This window comes from Acanthochromis polyacanthus, chromosome 8, assembly GCF_021347895.1.
Source record: "Acanthochromis polyacanthus isolate Apoly-LR-REF ecotype Palm Island chromosome 8, KAUST_Apoly_ChrSc, whole genome shotgun sequence".
Taxonomy (NCBI): Eukaryota; Metazoa; Chordata; class Actinopteri; family Pomacentridae; genus Acanthochromis; species Acanthochromis polyacanthus.
In genome coordinates, this window is record NC_067120.1 from 2,400,133 (window position 1) to 2,421,179 (window position 21,047).

A 21,047-nucleotide genomic window follows, 5' to 3' on the forward strand; every position below is an offset into this window, starting at 1 on the left:
GTCCAAAATATGACAAAAACGTCATAGTTTAGTATGTCGTCCAAAATATGACAAAAACGTCATAGTTTAGTATGACGTCCAAAATATGACAAAAACGTCATAGTTTAGTATGTCGTCCAAAATATGACAAAAACGTCATAGTTTAGTATGACGTCCAAAATATGACAAAAACGTCATAGTTTAGTATGTCGTCCAAAATATGACAAAAACGTCATAGTTTAGTATGTCGTCCAAAATATGCCAAAAAATGTCATAGTTTAGTATGTCGTCCAAAATATGACAAAAAACGTCATAGTTTAGTATGTCGTCCAAAATGTGACAAAAACGTTATAGTTTAGTATGTCGTCCAAAATGTGACCAAAATCGTCATAGTTTAGCATGTCATCCAAAATGTGATAAAAACGTTATAGTTTACTATGTCGTCCAAAATGTGACAAAAATGTCATAGTTCAGTATGTCGTCCAAAATGTGACCAAAATCGTCATAGTTTAGCATGTCGTCCAAAATATGTTAAAAAAGTCATAGTTTAGTATGTCGTCCAAAATGTGACAAAAAAGTCATAGTTCAGTATGTCGTCCAAAATATGTTAAAAACGTCATAGTTTAGTATGTTGTCCAAAATGTGACAAAAATTTCATAGTTTAGTATGTCGTCCAAAATGTGACAAAAAAATGTCATAGTTTAGTATGTCGTCCAAAATATGTTAAAAACGTCATAGTTTAGTATGTTGTCCAAAATGTGACAAAAAAGTCATAGTTTAGTATGTCATCCAACAACCAAATATTACTTTTTGCAGGTAGCTCAACTGGTTAAGGTGGTGATTCATAAACTAAATTGTGTTGGAGACGCAGGTTCGAATCCAGCTTCTGACCCTTTAGTGTCGGTTTTCTATGTCTGCCTTTCCACTTACTGACTGAATAAAACCAACAAAAAGGCCCAAAAATCTGCTTTTGTAACTACGTCACAGTTTACCATGTTGTCCAAAATGTGGAAAAAAATGTCATAGTTTAGTATGTCATCCAAAGTGTGACAAAAAGTCATAGTTTCGTATGTCGTCCAAAATATGACAAAAACGTCATAGTTTAGTATGTCGTCCAACAACCAAACCTTACTGTTTGCAGGTAGCTCAACTGGTTAACGTGGTGATTCATGAACTAAATTTTGTCGGAGACGCAGGTTTGAATCCAGCTTCTGGCCCTTTACTGCAGGTTTTCTATGTCTTCCTCTCTGCTTCGCTACTGAATAAAACCAACAAAAATGCTCTCAAATCTGCTTTTGTAAATACGTCAAGGTTTAGTATGTCGTCCACAATATAATAAAAACATCACAATTCAGCATATTTTCCAAAATGTGGAAAAAAATGTCATAGTTTAGTATGTGGTCCAAAATATGTTAAAAAAGTCAGAGTTTAGTATGTCGTCCAAAATATGACAAAAATGTCATAGTTTAGTATGTTGTCCAAAATATGTTAAAAACGTCATAGTTTAGTATGTCGTCCAAAATATGACAAAAATGTCATAGTTTAGTATGTTGTCCAAAATATGTTAAAAAAGTCATAGTTTAGTATGTTGTCCAAAATATGACAAAAATGTCATAGTTTAGTATGTTGTCCAAAATATGTTAAAAACGTCATAGTTTAGTATGTCGTCCAAAATATGACAAAAATGTCATAGTTTAGTATGTTGTCCAAAATATGTTAAAAACGTCATAGTTTAGTATGTCGTCCACAATATAATAAAAACATCACAATTCAGCATATTGTCCAAAATGTGGAAAAAAATGTCATAGTTTAGTATGTCGTCCAAAATATGACAAAAATGTCATAGTTTAGTATGCCATAGTTTTAGCAAGCCAAAACAAAGGCTTGCTAAAAGTGATGAACTGATCAACAGACCTTTATAAGAGTAATTTACATGCAATTCGGTATTTATACATAACGTCCACATGCATAGCACATGCCTGTACTCAGCGCAAGGTAATTATTCATTAAAGATTCCTTCCGTCAAAAATGATACGTCAACTGAGCATCCTTGGCGGAATACTGCGCTCCCTGAGTACTTTTCTCGTTAGAATATCCACCATACCACAGATATATTGAAAATCCTACATTCCAAATCATCTGGACCACAAACCTAACAAGTTAATGGTCTGTGGATGCTGGAATAGAGCCAGTGTCGCTTGACTGTGACAAACAGCGTTTAGATGTTTTTGACACTGAAACCTGCGCAAGTGTCAGAACTGCAGTGGTTCTTTGCCTGGAGGCGACAACAACATGTCAGCATCGGCAGGTATAAACTGCTGTGCCATTACTTTCCTTTCCTTGGGGCTTTGTGAGTTGTCATGCACAGAAGTGGTCTGATAATGAACAACCTGTTTCTCCCTCGTGAAGAATCTGCAGAATGACTGGTGTGTGACTTTGAGCGCCAGAGTGAGCCACATGCCAGTTCCATGACGTGATTTGCATCTAAAAAAAGTTCAGAATAATATAACGAATGAGGGAATAGTCCAAGCAAGTGGATCAACAAAGAGCAGCAGCTCGGTCACAAGCTGAGGCTAACCAGCTGGAATATAAAGGGAGCATCCAACACTGTTTATGGAGGGTTGATATGACATCTGAAATGGTGCATGTGGTGACATTATCAACCTTTAGAGCATGCTGAAAGCAATGACTGCCTTCCTTCTAAATAGCACTCCTCTTTGATGAAGGTTTTAGATTTTGTGTACACAGAATCAACACCACAGTTGTCTGCACATGCATAAAATTGAGATGTGTGCGCAGATGTGGATGCATGCTCGCACGCAAGCAATATATATGTAAATACTGCACTTGTGGATGCATGAATACACACATTTGCACTCACACAAACAAACGCCTGTCTGATCACTGTGCAGATCCTGTAGCACAGCACCGCCGACAAAAAACTAAAGAGTTCATGTAGAGCCATCACACTAATATTGATTAAACATCAAGCTACATGGTATACAGATCACAGCAACCTTTTTCTACATGGGAGGGAAAAATTAATTAATTAAACCATATAAGAGCCAATGCAGTGCTGCAACCTGCTGGTAGTAGCCTGCAACTGCACGCTGCAGCTGCATGTCTCCGACAAGGACGAAGTGGTTGCCCTGGTCACATCCAGTGGGTGTGGTTGTATCGCTCTCTTGCTGTTTTCTCTCCTCTTAACAGTCATCAGTCTCTTGCAAAACTCTCCCTTAGGTGTCGCAACAGTAAATGTCAATTCAAAGTAGCACAAGAAACGTTAAAGCATGAGTGAAAGTCTCTGAGAAGTGATTCTAGAGTTTTAGGTTCATGTGGTAATCAAGGTCATCTCTGAAACTCTCATGCTCTTTTCCTTTGTCCATCTGGCACACAGGCAGTGATCAACACCATGTGTGGTTTTGGGGCTCAAACCCAAAACTACTTGGAGGCAAACAAGTCAATCTACCCAGTGGGCTGTGCAGACAGAGCCGTGATGTGGATCGAGTCTCATCTGTTGCTGGTGGGTGCGCTCGCCCTGGGTCTGGCCTTGCCTCAGGTAACCCCTCAAATGCATTCAGTCAATGTAGGTTGTGCACTAATTGGCAGATGTCGTTTGCCATCGCTAACCTCGGATAACTCTGGGCCAAGATGACTCCTGTTTTGTCTTAAGTTCACACACGCACACCCACAGCAGTCAATATAGGCATCAACTGAGTCTGGATTGAGTGTGAAGCAATCAACATATTGACTAGACCTGCTCCCTCAAAGGCAGGCGTGCACAGTGCATTTGGACAGGTCTGCGAAATAGTCTGAGCAACACTTCATCAATCAGGACTCTGCAGTGTTCGCGAAGCAGCCAAAGAAATAAAAAAAAATCCAGCAATCTGAGAGCTTCTAAGAATGCCCCAGCACAAGTTCACATTGTCTCACAAAAATATCCTTGCCCTCTTACAAAGGAGAAAAAAACTTGAATAAAAACAGTATTCTAAAGGAAACCAATAAGGGCTATGTTTAATGTGAGGCCACTGGGATAGAAGTGATTTAAAATATGACATTATACCTAGACAGCAGTAACTAAGCACAAAGGAACAATGAAATTTTAACTACACATAATTCATTTATGATGCTATCCTTAGATCGAAAGTGCAAATTAATGTGCAACAGAGGTAGAATTCAGCATGTGATAATGTAACATCACACGAGGGAGAAGAACCGCTGCACACAGCACCTCCAATCTCACAGCGTCAAGAAGTATTCATAAGTCAGGATGTTAGATTGACCATGAAATCAAATTAGCACTTATCAGTAGCTGCCTCTGAATAATTAGTCCACTTACTTATCAAAATGATTCAGATACTATCACACAACATTCTCGCACAGCATGCAGCTTCGCCACTGGATCTCTAGCCTGATCTCTCTCGTTCTCATCTGTCTGATTGGGTCCCCTGTGATCCTGCTGGGAGGGAAGCATGTGAATTGCCCATGAGTCCTGTCAAAACAATTGCATTAGTATTCTGGTTGCTTTGAAGTGCTATAAATCTGATGATGAAGTTCTCTTTTTAGTCTTGCATTTCCTCACAACTCACCATTACTGAATTTGTCTGCACAACAAGCCACATTAAACTCAGTGTTAATTATTGAAAAGCTCGATTAAAAGCTGTGTTTACCCCACAATGTGTTCTCACTGCAAGAAGAACGCTTCACAATCAGCTCTGTAAGAAGCAATACATATGAAGTGTTGTAACCTTGCAAAGTATAGAATTATTTCAAGTGACTCAAAGCAGTAAACCTAAATTTGGAACATTTCCTTCCAGTGCCAACTGAGCATTACAGCACCCTTCTCAGGGACCTTGAGATGCACGGCACAGGCTGTACAGTAACCAAGAGTCTGTTCTGTAATCTAAAGTGGCTGTTGCTGTCCTCCAGATTGCAGGCATTGTGCTGTCCCAGATCCTGATCTCTCAGATCCAAGATGAGATTACCTCAGTGTTGTGAGAGCGGGCAGACGCAGGGGAAGAAACGGGAAGAAAAGAACTTCACTCAGCTCCTCTCATGAGTGCAAGGACATCTTTTTTACTGCCACTGTAGCACTACGATGTTAGAGTACATATCTTTTTCTTAACATGCTGTTGCCTTCGGGCATACAAGTGTGCTGCACTTTATTGTGTTATTTAATCAGTCAGTCACATACAAGGTGCAAAGTGTATATTTATTGCTTTTGAACATGCTTTTTGTATTGACATTGACATGCAGATTTCATCTCTGAAAGTATTTATATTTAAATGTGACAAGTTTGCTAATAAAATTCATTCAAAGCACTTGTTTTTCAGGACAGAGTCACTGTGAGATATACTGATTAGCAAGAAAAACTTGTTCGCAAAAAGCAAGTGATGATGTGCCGAGGACTCCAGTTATTCATCACAGAAAATGGAAACCTATAATTACTAAGAACTGTGCAAATTTGTTGATAAAAAGTTTCACAAGTACACAATTTAAAATATGGAACCCCCAAGTTGTCAATATTAAAAAAAAGTAACCACTGAAATGCGTTTTGTTTAACATAGCAAATCAAACTTTAAGAAATTATTTAAACTCAGCTCATTATTAAATGTGATTTCATCAATTATCTTCAAAAAAATGGACATACATTTTCTACCATTATCGATATTTGTATTTTAAGATGCCATTTCTTCTTAACATATTTAATGTCACACATTTCCTTTCTTAAAGTCTCTTTTCATGCTGGCTGTGTTGTCACTAACCCAGGCGTGAACTAACCGTGACGCCACCCGTTGGTTTCAACACCGAGGAAATGAAGCTCAGATTTTGCTACTTCCTGGTCGCCATTTTGGAGTTTTTGGAGCCAATGACGTAAAAAGCGTCATCAAACAGGCTGGACCTGAGAGCAACTAGGGGCAGGACCAGTCTATGGGACTGTCAATCAAGTATAGCCACGCCCCCTGGCTCCGCCAACTTTAACGATTTATTTAAAATTCAGTATTGATTTATTTTAAGATCAGCCACCTGATCTCTCATTTTGACCATGAAAACTAACGGGGGGAAAAAAAATCCTGAGCTGTAGAACATCAGTCTATCAAATTTTATTTTTTCCAAAAATGAATTGGGGTCTATGGAGAAAAAGCTTTTTGGAGCCAACCCTAGCGGACGGCGTGATATTGCAAGTTTTTGACACTTCCGGGTGGGCTTCAATTTTGGAGCCAGATGCTACGTCCATCTTTATATACAGTCTATGCACTAACTCCCCAGCCTTTAGCAGGGCACATGAGTCATGCCCTAAAATCTACAAGCTTAACAACTGCTACTCAGCTTTGGCACTTAGCACCTGCTAGCTGGAGCATCGACATTGTCAAAGGGTTGTAAATCAATACCTAGCTGCTATGCTACTGTAAATAGACACCGACACGGTAACTGAACCTCTATATTAGCTTTTAAGTCTACCCTTGCAACATATCGAGCCAGCCTGCTAGAAAGGAGGGCGTGTTAATGTGACATTGAGTCATAAACAAAGCTCGTAACTCTCATTGAGCTAGCCAGCCAGCTGATTAGGTAACATGTAATAAAATAATAAAAGCAAATGTTAGTTTCGTTGTATTATGCTGACATGCAGCAGCTGCCAAATTCAGAGTATCTTTACCGTCATTGTAGCTTGACTTTACTGGAGCCAACTGGCTAAATCTGGTAGAAGCTGTTGAGCTTGTTTGCTTCAGAGGCAGGGACATGCATTTAGCTAAAAGGTGAAAAAAAAGAGTGAAAAATGAAATGTGGCATTACATTATGGAGTTATATTGGGAAAGTTCTGAAAAGAGCATTCTGACATATCACTTGAATAATTTGTTAGATTATTTCACAAATTATAGTTGATATATTTCAAATTTTCTTCATGTCAGTATTAATTTTAGTACTATTTATTTAATATTGAACACCGGTCAGGTCAGGAATGAAAAAAACTGTTGCATAAAGATTTCAGCTGTTTTGACAACAATGCAAAGCTCCTGGCGAAGAAGTCTCCTCAAGCCAAACATCTTGACGTCAGATTACAGCGGTCGCTCTGATGATTTTTGCATGGGAACGGCTCTGCACACCTTGCAATCGTTCTAGTCGTGAAGCGCCCGAGCTCTCTGCATCAGACGGTGGGTCAGGGGGGAGTTTGGCCTCACGGCATCACGCTCCACCAGAAGACATCTGGGGGAATTCAGCACAACACAAGACAGCACAAAGAGATGAACACAGATTCAAAGAGACTGCAGGCTGAGAGACGAACCTGATCAATAATGGAAGCGTAACATGGTGTACAGACAGGGAATGTCAGTTACATAATGGGACTGTGAAAACAGCCTGTGTTCTGCATGCACATGAAAAGACAGCAGCTAAAAGAAAAGTGGAGTGGACAGCAGTCCCATCAGCAACTATACAATATCATGATGAAATCTAGTGGTTCAAATAATGCAAGACCTTTCTTTTTTCTACTCACACAAGCTCTCAGCAGATTCCTATAGAAAAACATGGAGTGTAAAGATGCAAAACAAATTGGAAAAGATCCCACGCTTGGCCTGAAATCCCTCGTGTGCATTACCTTCCCAGTTTCTGGTGATGTTTATTCTCAGATTTCATGGCTGCATGAATAAGCAGTTGATTGAACAGATCCCTCTGCAAACAACAATAGACAAACCCATTAGTAAACACAAACCTCCTCCAACTCCATACAGAGTGTTTCTACCTTTCTGTGTTATACTGTATGTACACTGTTGCACCTTGGAGGATGGCTTTCTGAACACGAAGAACATAAAAAGTCCATCAGCATCCATCACAATGATTCATTATTCATACGTTGGTGCACTGCGCTCCACATTCTCACAATATGTGGTATGTTCATAGACTGAAAAACTGCAGCCCTGATGCTCGGTGCTCTTCACCTCTGGCCTGTTTTTCCAGCAACAGGGACTTCAGTTTTACTCAAAACAAAACAATACGGTGTGATCAATGTTATTCAAAGAAAAGAAGCCTCAAGGCTGAAGGCTTTTCAACGGCGCAATGAAAGTGCTGCAGTTTGGTTTTGTTTGTATTTGATTTTGTTACATTTTTCATGTTTGTTTACCACAGTTATCCATTTCTATGAAGCTTACCTGCGCATCACTGCCACCTATGTCTACCATGCGGTAGCGTAACGGGTACAGAAGCTCCACAGCTTGTTTGTAGTTGCCCTGGTTGTACTCCATCAATGCCTGACACATTGGAACACCTACAGTCCCTGCCAGCTGATGCTGCTGATTCTCCCCTGGCTCCCTGTGAAGGAAAAAAAAATTAGTAAAAAGAGAAGAAAAAGGGAGCAAGTAACACGTTAAATATACTTTATTTCAAAGAATGACTGCTGCACACCTCTGTCAATCAGTCAAGTTGTAGTTTACATTCATGGTCTGTCCAGACTTATATAATATATGCAGAAAAAACTTTGAAATGTATAAGTTCACTGAAAGAAACAAAAAGTCATGTATCTGTTCACATGCTTGGAAAATAAAGTTGATTCTGACAGAACACAAAGTTGTATTCATGTAAGTAGACACAGCTTAAAATTCTAAAATGTGGATGCTTCACCAACAACTTCAAACTGACAGCACAGAACATTTATACAACTATCACAGTTTTCAGGTGAATTATGGGCAAAAAAAGCTTTTTTGCTGAACATTTAGACGTAACAAGAAGTTGGTGTGGATATAAAATGTCATCACTTCATTATTTTATCCTCTAAAGCATGTATTAAAGAACCCCTTTGATGAAAATTAAGGTTGTTTTCACCCTGTTTACATGTCAAGCAGGGGTGGACTGGGGAATATTCGGATACCAAAATTAATATCCGGATACCGCTGTAGCGAACGAATATTCGGATATTCGGGATATTCGGGTCCAGCCCTAAATCTTTCACAGTGAGCAGATGTTCTTGTGTTGCAGGTCCATGGTACAGACGTGGACATCGAACAGGTCGGGGGGGTCTGGCACCGTCTACTTCCTAGAGCACCTCCTCTTTTTGCATTCTTCATATGGGATGGAAATAAAGTAACGCTGGTTTAGCACGTCCATCAAAGACCTGTAGGTGTGAAGCAGAAAGTCCTCCACAAGGATCCAAAAGAAATTGGACTCCTACATGAGCGCTTTAATTATTGTTCATCTACTTCCTGAAAAGTTTGGTCAATAAAAAAGACAAAAACTCATATTTTCAGCTGAACTAAAGACAGACTTTGTGATTTTTCTGCTCACATGTTGTGTTGTTGTAAACTTACTCTTTCAACCCCCTGGAAACCAGCGTTTGTCCTGTTTTTGCTTCGTGGCGACCCTAGACAGCCTGTTGTAATATTTTTTGAGCAGCACACCATACTATGATGTTTTTACAGTGAAGGTTCTACTATGGAACCAGTTTGGCATGTTCAGGCGTTCTTTGTGCGGAAACTCAGAGATTTCAGGGATCAGAAGGTGGTTTTCAACTTTCTTTGTGAACTTTCTGCTTCAACTTTAAACTAAATTTCCTTCACTAAGCCAGCCCTCTGGACTTCCAGTAAGCTGTGTTCCTATTGGCTGTCCAGGTGGCTGCTTGGTGTCATCAGGAACACCTGAGCAGCTCAGTGTCTTCCTGCTTTATGTCTGCAGTCAAACATTTGGTTTGGCTTTGTTGCTTTAGTTTGTTTTTTAGGCGTTGGCTTGCAGCTTCCAGCAGTAAAATCCTCTTTAATGTGTTTCTTGGTGTGTTTTAGGGCTTTGTACTGATAGTTGTCTTGGTAAATGTGGTTCTTTAGCCACAGTTAGCACATGGTGCTAATGTGTGCAGTGATTAGTGGATTTGGTGCAGCTGAGTTGTGTCTTTATCTTGGCTGTAGTGAGTCTTTAGAGGTTTTTGGTTGTTTGTGAACCAACGTTAGTTGTCCAGAAGGTAAGAGTTCCTGTCCTGATTCTCTGTTTAAAGAGCTTCTCTGGTAGGCTGCAGGAGACTTTAGCGGTTGGGTTGTGCTAGTTTGGTTTTTGTACGGTTTCATTTGGACGACTATCTTGAGGCCCCTCCATGTGGTTTAGTGAGGTTTTCTGGAACAGTTCTACAAAGCAACCTGCAGCAGAAGAGACTTTGAGAGTTTTTAGGAAGTTCTGGAGACCAGACTTTAGAGCAGCACAAACATTTGTCAGCAGTTTGAGCAGGAGAAGGTGAGCTTCAGAGTAGAAAGGAGAAGGAAACCTTCTTGACCCGTAGTTTTTTTTGGTTGATAAAGGAAGCTATCATTTAATTAAATGAGCCAGAAGTTGTGCCAACATGTAAACTCTTTCATCAGATTATAATAATCCGATTTGCAAAATGTGAAATCGTGAAAATCTAAAACTCCACAGGAAAATGCGGGTTTACTTCTACAGACTGACAAGCATATTAATGTATGTTTCTACTGAGAAGGATTCTCCTCACTATAAGGCCAAAGAATCCATACTGTGGTGAGGCTTTCTAGGATTAGCTGATGCTCCCAGTCACTACCTCTAACTGTAAAATTACACTGTGGCAAAATATGGATTATGAAGAACTGTGCAATCCTCCCAAGCCAAGATAATAAAAGTGGCACGATACATGTGAGCGCTAAAATTAAATAAATGCGAAGCTGGAACATGCCTACAGCCTTCCTGGTGATTCAAAGTAAATCTGTGTTGAGGAGAAAATTTCTGTGTCCTGCCCAAGTATTGACTTTCCAGATGATACATGTGTTACACAACAGTGGAAACATGACAACATTAAGGACTGCTTTTAAATGGCAACTTTTGTGTGGTTTGCATGTGGGACAAACTGGAGAGCCCAGGCTGTCACTAGCTGGGACGCCGGCACATTCTAAGCACAGAACTCCACAGAGGCAGCAGCTCCTGGTACAACAGCTGCTACAGAGGGAAGACCCCTCTCCCCGACACAGACTGCAGCTCTGAATTCCCTTCCTGACTGTACTCTCCCTCTATCTCACATCCTACGCTTAGCCTTGTTTCTCTGCCTGTTTTACATAAGGCTTGTGTTGCTCTTATGTAAACCTGACAGACTGTTGAGGTGTGCAGCGAGGGGAAGAAATGGCGCAGAACTTACTTAGCTAATTCCTGGAGGCCCTCCAGCAGACGCTGACTCGTCCTGCTCTCTTTAGCTCCCAGCGACACCGTGAGGAAGTGGAGGTCGTTAAACAAGGTCACGTGATCGTCGGTGTGAGGCTGCGTTACCTGGAGCAGCTCCTGCCAGCGGTCCTTCACACACACACCTGAAACGCGCAGCAGCACAAACTCAGGTACTGATTTAAGGCTGCAAAACATGTTTTCTGAAGCAGTGAGGTGGTCAGTTCATTTTGAAAAGAGAGACAAAGTTAAAGCATGTGGTCAGAGGTTCTACTAATTACCCTCATTTTCAGCGCTGCACTTTGAGTTTCAGGTTAATGAAGTATGATAACTGAGATTATGTCGCCTCATTAGCAGTTGTGCATGTCATAAATTGCCGTAAATTAGATGCTACAGTTGCCCTTCAGCTCGTTAGCAACACATTAACAAATGTTGCAACATTTTCATCTGGGCAAATGGTGCAGTTTTGAAAATGTCCTTTTAGAGCAAAGAAGCACAAAAAACTCTGGCATCCAACAAGCTTTTTGAGTTTCCATAATATGCTTATATACTCCATGTGTAATATATCCTACCTTCCATTTCCAGCCTGCAGAGCATTGAACTGGCATCCACAGTGTCCAGCATGGATCCTGAGGCCTTACAGCGTTTGAATACCTTGGGGAAACATGGCACACTTCCACTATTCATCTCAAACATGTAACTGCCACAAGATGACAAGATTTTTCAAAGAAATCAAATTTTAAAAAAGACATGTATGTTTTACGGGACTCCCCTGATGTTAGCGGTTAAACATTCATGAATTTCAGCCGACTCGATGTAAGAGTTTCTGCTGTGTTCAAAGTTCAGTCAGTAACCTTATAAATGTTCTTCTGAACGTGGAGGACATCAAAGAGCTCTACTTTCAAATTGTCTCTTCTATTTTCAGAGTGTCTGAATAAAAAAATAATCAGCTTTGGCAGTTGACACTGAAATGGGTGTGGGTGGTTCCCTGGCTCTCACATCTTCATATGGATTTGACTTGCGTTTGCTCACACTTACCCTCTTGACTCATACCAAACACAACACATTGCTGTTAGCCTGTATCCCCCGTGTATTAGTGCATGCACGACTCTCAAAACATCTCAGACAGATATACCATCAAAGTCTAGAAGCAACCTTTAACACAAACCAACCTGAGCATCATATATCTGCAGCGCTGCTTCATATTGCCCCTGTGGAGGAGGAGGAGGTGAGAAAGACGAATTTGAATAACTTCAGACTTGAGAGATAAGCAGGGTTGATAAATTGTATTTCACAGATGCAAACACAAATTAATCTTACAATATAATCAACTCCAGACTTCAAATTACCCATGGGAAACGATATCATAAATACAACTTCGGCAAACCCTCCTACTGCCAACTATTCGCTTGACTGAAAAAACTCATTATGATCTTTACCTTCTCAATGAAGTATAGAGCCCAGTGCCAGTAGTTATGACTAGCCAGCACCTCAGAAACCTGGAATCAAACATTATACATTTCGGTATTTCTTCCTTCACCTTTTTCGATTTGTAATTTAATTCAGAGGTCTGTGGAACTCTACAAGGTTATCGAGATGTGATTCATCGGGGGGGAAAAACACACATTACTAAGGAACAAGCAGAAGCAGTACCTGCCAGTCTTTCTCTCTGCCCTCCATGAACTTCAAGCCTTTGTCCACCTCCGCCTTCATCTCACAAACGTGGGCCACAGAGTGGACGGACCAGGCATCATCTGGAGTCAGAGCGAGGCCCTGCACAAGAGAGTCCAACACCTTTAAACATGAAGAAGCAATGCAGGTGCAGAAAGAAAAAAAAGATTTCTTACAGCACAATAAAATGACAACACAAAGCTAATTGCACGCTTAACTCTCAGCTACTATCTTCCATTTCATCTACGATGTTCCTCAATCTGTTTTCAAGTGACCCTCATGTCGCAGCTGCTCTGTATGCATTAGGCATTCAGCACAGATGAGTCAGGGCGCCGAGGTCTGGATGAGCTGCTTGTTATCGTTGGTCTTTGACAGCAAATTACTTGCCGAATTGAAGTGACACAATCAGCACAGGCAGAGACAGCCTGGAACACCCAGCGACAATAACGGCAACAGCGTGTACAACAGACTTTAACGGAGAAGAAAATCTCACCTCCATGGCCACTTTTTCTGCCTGGTCATAGAAGCGAGTCTCTAGGAGACCAAAAGAATATAGTCCTTTCAGGTAGCTGGACACACACACACACACACACACACGCGCAAAGAAGTGCTCATTACAAAACACAGAAGGCAAAGAACTTCCACTGCTAGGATGATGAAAAGCAGCCGCTCACCAGTAAATATAAAAATCCTCACTATTGCACAGTCATGCATTGTAATAGCTTGACGTGATGACATCTAGTTTATGCGTCAAACATAAGATGTTTTACAGCCTAGTGCATCCATTTGCAGTTCAGTGTGGTCAATATTTGCTTCATTGTTGTGTGCAAGTTCTTGAATTATTTCACTGAATGACTGATTAGTTTGTAAGCGGTGTTCTGTACCTGGACAAAGGCATATGTGGTTTCCAGTAAGGGAGAACCCTGGCGACAGAGTCCCTCATCGGGGTTTGGGCTCCCATATAGAAGTAGCCATCATGGGAAAACTTGAGGGCCAACATATCGGTGGGATGATCCACAAGAATATCTTCCCATACATCACAGGCTTTTGGAAAGTTCCTACAAGAAACATGACATGAAACAAGCGCAGTCCTGGCTAGCAGCAAGGACAACAGAATGCAAGAGAATCCCAGATGTAAATATGTTTTGTCAGGAAATTATATGATTAACTTCCAAGACAATATTGAGAAACCAAATGGCTCCTCGATATTACAGTATATCCGACTATACCGTGGGGAAATAAGACACAGAAAATGAAATACAAATATCACCAGCTAGCTAGAGAGTGTAATCTACAGGAGAGTCTGGTACGACATGTCACAGATGATCGCTGCTGATGTGAAGCACGAGGCAGCATCACATGAAGACTCACAGAGCAACAGAGGAACTGAACATCATCCGATAAATAAAAACATTCTAGCAGATTTGTGCTGCATAAAAAGACGGCGTTCTTTCACAGGCGACCCATTTCCTTTAGCAAAGAGAAACTTATCTCTTTTCTAATGGGACCGAACATTTATTGAATTATAGAAGTGTGACACGCAAGATTAAATTTGTAGAAATGTCTCTCTTAGGACAGGTTTAGTCTTTAATACTCTTACTTGAAACATTTAAAAAATATATTTCATATTAACAAAACTATAAGTAGAAGCTTTTATGGAATTACAACAGAAATTCATGATATAAATGAATGTTTGATAATATTCTGTTGGCAGGAGTTTGTGTTTCTTTGTAAAGTATGCCTGCTTGCACTGCCAAAGCGTGCTTTTCTCAGAAAGTCTTTAAAATTAATTGTACAGCCGCAGTCACAATTGGCCAGACTTTTGCTTTTAATTTGAATTTGATTGCTTCACAGTTGGTCCATTTTTATCCTTGCATTACGGTGAAAAACTTCCTTTGTAGGCATGTTTTCTGTTCAGTTCTTTATAATTCCATTTACAGCCACTTATTTTAAGAAATTTTGGTCTGACTGGCAGACTTTCTATCCAGCCAAATGCCACACATACTAAAGGTGGAAACGTGTTGTTAAATTCAGTGAACATCTCCACATTGTCTGCTGGCTGTGCATTCAGTTTGTGCTGAAGAACACAAATCTGGTGTCTGTACTCAGCCCTGGGATGCAGACAAAGTGACTCAGAGGCTTTTTTTCTGCAAGAAAACATTCCACATCTATTTGGAATTTGCACAGCCCAAAGAGTGTACAGACTAATTCCTTTTCAGTTCATCTGATGTGTATTATCTGTAAATTAAGCTGAATATATTGTATTTCAACTTGATACAGATTTTGTTTCTAAATGATGACAAATTAATTTGATTGAATCCTATAGTTTCATGTTTTATTTCCTTTTGGTTATGATGTAAAATGCTGTTTCTTACAAGGAACTACCAGGGTTATCTCGGCTTTTCCTTCAAACGTGTCCTGGAATCTCCCACTCTAATGTCTGTGGTCTTCTTCTATGTGCATTCTTATTCTTCCTTCTGTTTTCACTTTCCTTGCTGTGGCGGCCTGGCTCTGGATCTTACCCGCGTGAGAACAGCTCCACGGCTTTGACGTGAAGCCGTTCTCTCGGAGAGATGTCCTGGCTGTTGGCGAGCTCCACTGTTTGCTTCACAGCGCTGGCCAGACGCTTATCCAGCCGGGTGCTGCTCGTTGTTGCCACCAGCTCCAAGCCGGTGCTTATCACATGACCCATTACTGAAGGCAAAACAAACAACACTGGTCTTTTCTTTTCTGGACTTCCCCTCTGCAGTATAACAGCTACCAGGACAGATCACATGCACTTGCAAAGGTTGTGGCTTTGAACTGAAGCCAGACATGAGGAACTTGTTGCTGAGAATTCATATTCACAGTTTAAGCAACGTTAAAGATTTCAAACTGGCTTCCTTATGTAGCCGAATATTATGATCATCATCATCAACTAAATGAAAAAGCAGCTTGTAAGATCTCTGGAGCATCGTAAAGTGTTGAACCTGCATAAAAAAGGGCTAATTAATTTGCATGAACAACAACTAAACATTTAAAAAAATCCGATAAGAGCTCAACTAGAACCAACAATGAAAGGAGAATTTGACCTCTTCCATGTTTTTTTAAAGTATAGGGGCTCATGCAGTCATTTTTAATCCTTCTCTCATTTTTTATTCTCCACTTTTATCTGTGATTTGCTGTTTTCTCCGTGTATACAGTATTTTAAACTCCTCTTCTGCTGCCTTCTAGCCACTTTGAAAGCTTCCACACCTCTTCAAAACTTACTTGGCCAAGTTAGAGATTGAATTCAATAAATGATGGCATATTTATTTACCAAAGTTAGGGTCAGCAGCCTGGATAGCAGAAACGCATCCTTCAACTCCTCCCAAGGTTTCATCATTCCTCCATTTCACATACTGGGAGCCAAACAAAACCAAGTTGTTAGGAGTAGTTTTCATTCATATATGCAGCAGTCTGCAGATAATCTCAGTGTGCAAACTTTATGCATGCAGTGCCTATAGAAAGCACTCTTGGAAGGCTTCCGCTTTTATTGGTTTTCAGCATTAAATCATGGTCAATATAATTTGGCTATTTTGACAAAAACATAAAATAAGTGGGTGAATAAGTATTCAAGGTGGAGGCACTTTGAAGATGCAGTAAACGGCTAAAAGCCACACAATTGGTGAAGTGGAGATCATCTGAGATCTATGAATGTGTCTGCAGTTTAAGGACACCGGTGTCTGTCTGTTTTGGGAGTATTTTTGCTCTGCTTTCTTTTTCTTTTTTAAAAACAAAGTTTTACACAAGAGTGGCAAACAGAAAGTGACTGTTGAAAATGCTAACATTAAATATCAACTAGAGTTTGCCGGAAAGACCCTGAAGTCCACTGGAAAAGGTTTTCTTGGTCTGATGACACCAAATTTGATCTGTTTGGGCATCAAACTAGACACTATGTGTGAGAGATGTCTTTCCCTCTGTGAAGCATGGCGGAGGCAGCATCATGATGTGGGGACGCTTATCTGCAGCAGGCACAGGATGTCTTGTCAAGGTAGAGGGTAAAACAAATGCAGGGAAGTACAAAGTACAGGGAGGCCTCAGAACCTGAAGCATTCTGCAAAAGAACTTTTTCAGTCTGACGATGACCCAAAGCACAGCCAAAGATGCACATAAATAGTATAAAGGCAACGAGGTGAATGTTCTGAAGTATTTGAGTCAAAGACTTCATCCAGCTGAGAATTTGTGTCTAGACTGTTTCACTCACAATCCTGGAACAACTTGACAGCTTGAACAGTTTTGCAAGGAAAAATTACAGAGTCCAGATGTGCAAAGCTGACTGAGACATCTCACACCAGCAAAAAACTAAAAAGAATCTGTTTAAATTGAATGTTACTGAATGTGCCTTTCTGTATATTGGTGTTCTTACATTGTGCATAATAAGTTAATCCACAGGTTTAGAACAAAGGTTAGGTGCTGGATCTGGTCCAGACCTGGAATGAAGATGGGGTTGTAAATGCTCACAGGGATCAGACTAATTGCTGGAGAGGTTTTCTGTGGGTCAGACGAGGAAGAATCTGGGTGGAATCACAACGAGAGGGATAACCTCCTTACATCATTTTTGACAGTTTGGTTAATATCTGTAAGATGCTTCTGTCACTGAAAGAAGAAATGCTCTTTTAAGATGCATTTTATGTTGAATTTTTAGCACCAAGTTATTTTTTCAATGTTGAATGTGATCTATATTATTTTTTCCCCTGTGGTTATTGTCTTTGCCTAAGGATCCATGGTAAGTTTGTCTTGTGTACATTTTAGCTGTGCATAACTGCTTTACACAACCTTTTCTTTTAGAAAGTGGACATTTCTGCAGATTTATCTCAACACGAACATGTAGAGCAACATCACGCAGATGAGCGTCACGGCTGAAATGTTTCTTTTCAACTTGGGGTGTCACTATTTATTTATTATCTTCAGCTATGATTCACAATCTATAAGCATTAAATGGTGCAGGTTTAGGACAAAGGTTAGGTGCTGTACCCAGTCCAGATTTGGAATGAAGGTGGGGTTGTAAATACTGTATAATTCTCCTTAAGCTGTGTTCATTTTTGACAGTTTCGTCGATATTTGTGCACTACTTCCATCAGTGAAACAGGAAATGCTCTTTAAAGATGCATTTTATATAGAAATTTTGCACAAAGTAACGTTTTTTTAATGCTGAACACAATCTTTTTAATGTTTGCCCTTATGGTCTATCCACACAGGATTCCCCAGAGCCATCAGTGCTCTGAACAACAAGTAAACATGAACACAAAATTAACAATAACATCACTGGGAACACACACTGCACGTGCAATATTTCACAATGAATCTCTGTAAAGTCACTTTATCGTGTATGTGCAATCTAAAGCTCTTGTTTTTCTACAACTGCCACTCTTTCCCACTGGATTTTATTGTATTTTTACTATATTTTATTCTATTTTTAATCCATCTTTATTGTATTGTATTTTTATTGTATATATTTTTCTAAGCACCAAATGGAGCAGCGCTCCCAATTCAATGACAACAAAAGCTTTCTATTCTATTCTATTCTATTCTATTCTATTCTATTCTATTCTATTCTATTCTATTGAGCCCAAGGTGCATCTGTTATTAACTAACCTGTCAGGGTGAACACTTATGCAATCACTTCTCTTACATTTTACACTTTTATTTGACACTACTGTGTAGAAATCTGACAAAAACTTTCTGTCAAAAAAAGCTGAACTAGACTGACCATGATTCAATGTTGGAAAGCAATAAAAATGGGGGACACTTCCAAGGATGGTGAATACTTTTTAGCACTTTCAGGTACTGTATATAAAGCAGTTTGCAGATAATCTCAGTGTGGACAGGTGTGTGTTAACTCACCTGTGTGAGTATAGCATCATACAGTTTGCAAGCTTCATTACTGCTGGTGGACAGAGGAAGACCCTCTGCTCTCCAAGCCTGTAAGGAACGCAAATATTAGGACACACAATGACACAGATCGCTTTCTATTTAGCTAGTACACGTTGCCTACCGTCAATATCAGAGGTTAAAGTTGTATTTTTTTTTTATTACAACAGGACACTCAATAAACGAGTTTTAATGCTGCTCCTGGCTTACAAAAGCAAAGCTACAGGTCGAAGCAGAAGACGTTCATCTAATATAGCACAATGTTATGCAAGTTTTTCAACTTTACTGTCACTGAAACGATATTTTCCTGTAAATATTGAGCTAAATCCCACTCGCTATGGTTCCGTTAATACAAACAACCCCGACTTCAATCCCGACTTCGACTCAACAAACATGACATTCTTCGTCAAAGTGTTTATTTCCGGGTTCCATATTTAACTATCTTTACCTGACAGTCCCTGTAACTTTCAGCAAGCATTTTTAAAGTCCAACGACAGCCTCTGTCAACTTTGAAACTGGAGAAAAGTTCGCGATTTATCAAGCAAAATAAAAACACAGGCAACAGGAAGTGGAAGTTTTATTGCGGCTTTGCTTTCAAAATAAGAGCATGAGCAAAGCGTTTACAATATGTGTTTGTGTGTGCATGCTTTTAGGACATTATGTTTACATGACAGCAGCCTGCGGTGCAGACCTGTAAAGAGATTTAAATAATAATAATAATAATAATAATAATAATTTGTGCTGTTAACTGAGTTCTATTTGATCATTCTATTTTCTTAACTGACAACCCATTGGCTTTTTTAGGGTTAAAGGGCTATTCCACATATCAGTTAGTTTATTAGTCCTGGGAAAGACTGCTGAGTCTGTAGTACTCGTTGGCTGTGGACAATCAAAACATTGATTATTACGCAATATTTAACTATTTCATCACATAAATTCTTCTTTTAGCCTTTTTACATTCGCTCAAATGTGTGTTTTACGATAGATGTCACTGATTACAATTACAACCACGCATTACCTTCCTCCCAGATATATTTCTGATCTTTTAGTAGCCGTCCTTCAAGTGGCCTGACTGAAAACTAAAGAGGGTTTGCAGTCGGGGGCCTGAGGCTCTGGAGGAAATCATGCTTTTATCAACGAGCCTTTCATGATCCCATCTGAGTTTTGTCTTTTCATTCTTTCATAAATACTTTTTTTTTTTCAAACACCATGTTGCGTTTGTGAGTTTTGGTCATTTAAATTTAGATGATTTTAGTGTTTTACTGCCTTGTGAAGCACTGCTATTTGGATTTTGAAAAGTAATCTATAAATAGAGATTATTATTATTATTATATTTATCTTCGTTTGAGCTTGAAGAACTGAATTGTTGACAGGAGACGTGGATATTCAGCAGGCAGGAATGCTCCAACTGCTTCATACTAACTTCCTTATGAGTAATGCAGTATTGTGCATTTTCAAGGCTCGCCTCTAAAAGGGACTAGAAATCTGTTTTTCCTGCCTCAGCTGATTACATTTTACTCATTCTATCTTTCTTCTGTCTCTTGCCCCAGCTTAACAAAAATCCATCCATCCTCTATATACCGCTTTATCCTCACTAGGGTCGTGGGGGGTGCTGGAGCCTATCCCAGCTGACTCAGGTGAAGGCAGGGGACACCCTGGACAGGTCGAGCTTAATGAAAATGCAACATTTAAATTGCCGGACGATTTGAAATCATCGAGCATTTCGGCCTTTGGGCAGAACAAAACATCCCAAGGTGCTCCCTATGGCAGACATTGACGTGTATGAGCAGGAAACACTGTAAAGCGCTTTGAGTAGCACTAAGGCAGAAAAAGACCATTGACCATTTAGCATGCATGCTGCTACATTTCTAGCTCCATGTAGCCTGACTGCATGCATTTGTGTTCCAGTTCATGTCTACATTAGATCATGTTCTCTGCATAAATGAACCGATTTCAGCCTTTTTATGGAGGCACGACTGACAATAACACTGGAGACAAAGGTACTGTTAGATCTCAGGGGGCTAAACCATAGTCTTCTTCTTCTTCTTCTGAATTCGGGCAGACTAGGAGCCTCACGGCACATTGCTGCCTTTCTTGGTGAAGCCTGAAATCGCAGCTACTATTAAATCCTTAGCAGATCAGTGGCTGCCAGAAAGTTCAAAATCACCCTTACGGCAAAATCCTGTCCCTTGGACGGGCTTAGAACAGTTTTTAAGTTGATATTACTTCCACATACTGGCGTGATAACCATACAGTCTATGGGCTGAATAGGGGAAAAAGGAGCAACTTGTCATTTTGGGTCTCATTTGTCATTTATTTCTTGTCTTGTTTGTCACTTTCTAACTTTTTTGTCAGCTGTTTTTTGTCTT

The 21,047-nt window shown here is 39.9% G+C and overlaps 2 protein-coding genes across 2 annotated transcripts in view; one reads left to right on the forward strand and one right to left on the reverse strand.

Annotated features, from left to right (window-relative positions):
* Positions 1-5,351, forward strand: part of tspan33b (tetraspanin 33b) — a 42,178-nt gene extending 36,827 nt beyond the window's left edge. Inside the window, exons 7-8 of the mRNA XM_022197920.2 lie at positions 3,377-3,538; positions 4,909-5,351. Coding sequence (XP_022053612.1) covers positions 3,377-3,538; positions 4,909-4,977 — 231 coding nt within the window. The 3' untranslated portion in view covers positions 4,978-5,351. The remainder of the gene's footprint in view (positions 1-3,376; positions 3,539-4,908) is intronic.
* Positions 5,173-19,229, reverse strand: ttc38 (tetratricopeptide repeat domain 38). Its single transcript, XM_022197946.2, has 14 exons — positions 19,127-19,229; positions 18,652-18,729; positions 16,085-16,166; positions 15,309-15,480; positions 13,671-13,844; positions 13,280-13,355; positions 12,769-12,888; positions 12,555-12,614; positions 12,288-12,326; positions 11,688-11,769; positions 11,096-11,261; positions 8,127-8,286; positions 7,577-7,650; positions 5,173-7,185 (listed from the first exon to the last, which is right to left on the reverse strand). Exons 1-14 carry the CDS (start codon positions 19,154-19,156, stop codon positions 7,098-7,100), a joined length of 1,401 nt encoding a protein of 466 aa, XP_022053638.2. The 5' UTR covers positions 19,157-19,229; the 3' UTR covers positions 5,173-7,097.
* Positions 19,230-21,047: the final 1,818 nt, after the last annotated feature.